General features: G+C 38.1%; 1 protein-coding gene across 1 annotated transcript in view; it reads left to right on the top strand.

Moving 5' to 3' along the window:
• The window catches only part of LOC147618362 (UDP-glycosyltransferase 75C1-like), a 1,920-nt gene extending 310 nt beyond the window's left edge, over positions 1 to 1,610 (top strand). Inside the window, exons 1-2 of the mRNA XM_086774802.1 lie at positions 1 to 443; positions 570 to 1,610. The exon at positions 1 to 443 is cut by the window's left edge and continues 310 nt beyond it. Coding sequence (XP_086630928.1) covers positions 1 to 443; positions 570 to 1,501 — 1,375 coding nt within the window. The 3' untranslated portion in view covers positions 1,502 to 1,610. The remainder of the gene's footprint in view (positions 444 to 569) is intronic.
• Positions 1,611 to 4,406: the final 2,796 nt, after the last annotated feature.

Raw genomic sequence — 4,406 nt, 5'->3', positions numbered from 1 at the left:
CTTCGTCGTCACCTTTGTCAACAACGAGCACAACCACAAGCGCATCCTGCAAGAGAAACGCCGCTCAAAATCTTCATCCGGTGATACAGCTCATGATGAAGATCAATCTCAACAAGAAAACCTTCGCTTCGTGTGGCTAGACAATGGGTTACCCCCTGATTTTGATTACAGCGACATTAGCCCAAGGTATGTAGAGTTCCACGAGGCCTTTGTTAAGATGAAAGACCCCCTCAGGGATCTCGTGGAACGCTTGAATAAGAAGAACCCACCAGTCACTTGCATCGTGCATGGGTTCCTCTGCACTTGGGCTCAGCGTGTTGCAATGGAGCTCCACATTCCAAGTGTTCTTCTCTGGCCTCAGTCTGCTGCAGTCTTCTCCATCTTTTACCACACACCCAAGCTCGTCTCCAATGGTTTCTTCCCTTACAAAAAGACTCCTCCCGGTAGGCAATAAAATTGTTAAATAGCTAACCCTGGATAGCGAATATGAACACTCTTCTTTTTTACTAATCAATACTCAACAATTTCCTCTTTATTATTATTATTTTTTGCTTTCTATGTCACAACAGGGTGCAATGATCTGGTGTCTTACATACCCGGTGTGCCCCCTCTCCACCCTGCGGACTTCCCCACATTACTCCATGTAGACGACATCTCTCAAATGAGCTTCAAGCTTTTGAGAGAGCAGTTTGACATACTGGAGAGCTGTGATGCAATTCTCATCAACTCTTATGAGCAGCTTGAGAAGGATGCTTGCGAGGCACTGCAAATAGAATTGCCCTTGTCAGTTTCTTTTGTAGGGCCTTTGCTCCCTTCTGCCCTCTTGGATGGCAGTGATATGAAGGACATTAGTGTTGGTGCAAGCTTGCTGCAGGAGAATAATGACAGTATAAAGTGGCTAGATAGTAAGCAAAAGCAATCCGTGTTGTATATTTCCTTTGGGAGTGTGTTCAACCCTACTGCAGAAGATCTACTGGGCATTGCCTTGGGGATCACGGCTAGCAAGCAGCCCTTTCTTTGGGTGATAAGGCCTAGATCCTCCTTGCAAAACGTATCAGAGATACTGCCCAAGAACTTCATAGAGGATACTAAGGATTATGGGCTAATTATCCCATGGGCACCTCAGCTGCAAGTGTTGTCCCACCCTTCTGTGGGCGCCTTTCTAACTCATTGTGGATGGAATTCAACATTGGAGAGCTTGAGCATGGGGACGCCCATGATCCCTTTTCCAATTTCCATAGATCAGACTACAAATTGCAAGTTTGTGGTTGACATTTGGAAGGTTGGGATGAGCATCAAGAGGCAAGATGATGGCATGGTGGAAAGTGAAGAAGTGGAGAGGGTTTTGAGGATAGTCTTACAAGAAGACGAAGGAAAGGAGATGAGAAGAAGGGCTGGCAAGCTGAGAGATGCTGCAAGGAGGGCTGTGCAAGCGCAAGGCTCATCCAATACTCACATGGAGAAGTTTATTGAATCAATGAGGGATGCCAAACCCCACTGAGTATATATTGTTCCATTAGCACTGCAAGCATCACAATTTGTTCATGAATTTTCATGTGTTGTACGCAATGAGGAAATTAAAGAGAAATAGAAGCCGTAATATTGGAATATATTCCATTCTTTTGTTTGGTTACTGCTGGTATAAGAATTGTATAATTTTCATAGTAAATCATGAGATGAGAATATATTTTGAACTCAAGAGCATTGAATTTTTAACTTGAATTCTCACTCTCTCGTCGATCAATCCTGCAATCTATAAACTGTGGATAACATTTTTGTTTTTACTTGTTTTTTTTTTTGGGGGGCTTTGGAAAAAATTACAAATCTTAAGTTTTTTGGGTTCTAAAATTTGCCAATTGGTTATAGAAATCCTCAAAATTTGAAGGTGTTTTTTTAACACTGGTTTGGTAGCTCGACAAGACGTAAATATGTATTTTCAGGGGTTTACTAAAAATTCATATCTTGTGAATGGAAGCTGAAGAAGCCGCCGAAGTTTAGCATTTCTCTTCTTACGCATGTCTTCATGAATGTAGCAACCTTTAAAAAATATTAAAATGATAAAAATAACCTTAAATATAATTGATAAATTACGATAAGTAGAGGTATATCTAGCATTATAATCCAAACAGGTTACAAATTTAAAAGTAGATTCTTACATGCAAGAAAAAAATGATCTCAACTCATTATAAATTTGGCCTAAATCCTACATAGTGTTTAAGAGATGAGAGAGATTTTTCATGAAGAAAATTATTGCATGAATAATTATTCAATTAACTTTCTTTCTTAGGATCTCTTTTTAGTTTGACACTCAAAATACGACAATAGTTTGAGCTTATAGAGTGGTTTACTTTAGTTATACTAATAAATCGATGTCTCTACTAAAGTCGGTCAAAAATTCATATCTAAAAATTTTAATTTAGTTAGAAAACACAAGATAATGGTCTCAACTTTCAAACTTACATTGCTAACAAAACAACGGATATGAACCCTTGCTTATATTTAGATCATGTAGTGGGAAACTTATGAAAATATTGTTTATTATTATTTAAAAATAGTAAAAATTATTATTATTCTTATTATGTAAAATGAATAGTTATTCCACTTCAAGCCTTATGAGATGTTTAAAAATGCGTGAAGTAGTCTCTTATTCTATACTAATGAATATGGTTCAAAATTTATGAAGTTTTATCTAAAAACAAAGTACATAAAAGGAGGGTTTTGATTTAGTTTCATGTGAATGTCCCATTTGGGAGTGTTACGAATCTACACTATCAGTGGGGGTGTATTTCAATCCTTGTATCTTGTGATAGATGTGTAGCAATAGTAACATGATCACATATATGTGTTTTCACACATAATGTATCATGGTGTTCAATTCTTGAGGATAACTTTTTGGTTCAACATATATAGGGCTTTGGGGATATGTGTACAAGAGGCCACGCTAGCCCAATAGTCAAATTTTAGGATTTTGGAACATTCTTGGATCTAGATGAATCGCAATATGGTCAAATCTAGGTGACTAGATGAAGTAATATATATGTGAGGCATCATAATAGGAAATCATCTTTCCAATATCTCTTTCAAGAAGCATATGATTTGGGTATGTGAGGTAGATTGCTACCAGCAGAGCAGGATGGTCTACAAACATGTACATGCACTGTAGATAAGCTTAATCAATTCCAAAAGTGGATCCATGACTTAATATTCCTTGAGGGGATAGTGAGGCATCATCCTACTGAATTTAGGGGTGTTAGGACCAATAGGGTGTGAACAATTCAAAAAAGAAGGCTGATCAAATAGATTCTTATCTAAACTACAGAAATCTTGGTGAGCTAATGGAAGGGTTTTGTAGCTTTACATGGGGTCAAGAAGTTGAATATCCCTAATTTATAGTCTCAAGTAATAGTTTTACTTCTAAAGACATCATCTTCACACAAAATAGACTACAAGAGGCTCAAATTTGACTTTGAGCCTCAAGGATAGTTTTCCTCAAACAAACGTCGTACAATTACAAGTATCGTGCAACAATAATGTACCCTCTGCATCTCTTTAACAATATTTTATAATCATATTCATTCTCCATCCTCATTCTCCAAAAATAGAGCATTTAATAAGGATTTGAAAAAATGGCACTTGAATAAGTGCCAAAATTCCTAAATTGGTATTATATATGAAACAAGGGTTGTGCTTCTAAGTCTCAATACTTGTTCACGCTGCATATGCATGACTAGAGGTGGGGGAGACTAGATGAGTGTGGGCTATGTATAGGATTCATGGAAGATGTGTGTGTGTGTGTGTGTGTGTGTGAGAGAGAGAGAGAGAGAGAGAGAGAGAGAGAGAGAGAGAGAGAGAGAGTGAGAGTGAGAGAGAAAGAGAGAGAGAGAGAGAGTGAGTGAGAGAGAGTGATTAGAGTGTGATTAGAAAGAGCAATAAGTTGCAAGGTTAGTGCATAGATGTTGAGTAAGCGTGTACAATAGCAATATGTTGAATATGATTAGTGCATAGTCACTAGGGTGATTTATATAAAGTCATATTTTATTATGTGGGAGAATCATCAATGAGCCAATCAAAGTAATTAATTTACACAAGTTTATGTTCAATGGCAAGACCCAAAATATTAATAAAGATAGCCAACAATGACATGTTATTACTACTACATTGCTCTTCATAGGAAGTAGAGTATGTCACATATCTATATAGGATTAAGGAGAAGGAGGTTGGCATTGACGTGGCACCATATGCCTCCTTTGCGCTCAATCTGGGTCCTCTCCGCAAAATCCGGAGGTGGTTTGTTTTCGAAATAAGGAGGTGTGTCTGTTGCAAGCGTGAACTTCACGCTTGCACTCCACGTCCAAGTTCACCGAGTCCAGTCCACGTCCACTTTTTGCCTGCTATTCTAGGGTCAC

Source organism: Cibotium barometz, chromosome 35 (genome assembly GCF_041138505.1).
Source record: "Cibotium barometz isolate CiBa-2024 chromosome 35, ASM4113850v1, whole genome shotgun sequence".
In the NCBI taxonomy this organism is placed as follows: Eukaryota; Viridiplantae; Streptophyta; class Polypodiopsida; order Cyatheales; family Cibotiaceae; genus Cibotium; species Cibotium barometz.
Note: the sequence above shows the minus strand (reverse complement) of the source record. Positions and strands in the feature narration are given on the sequence as shown.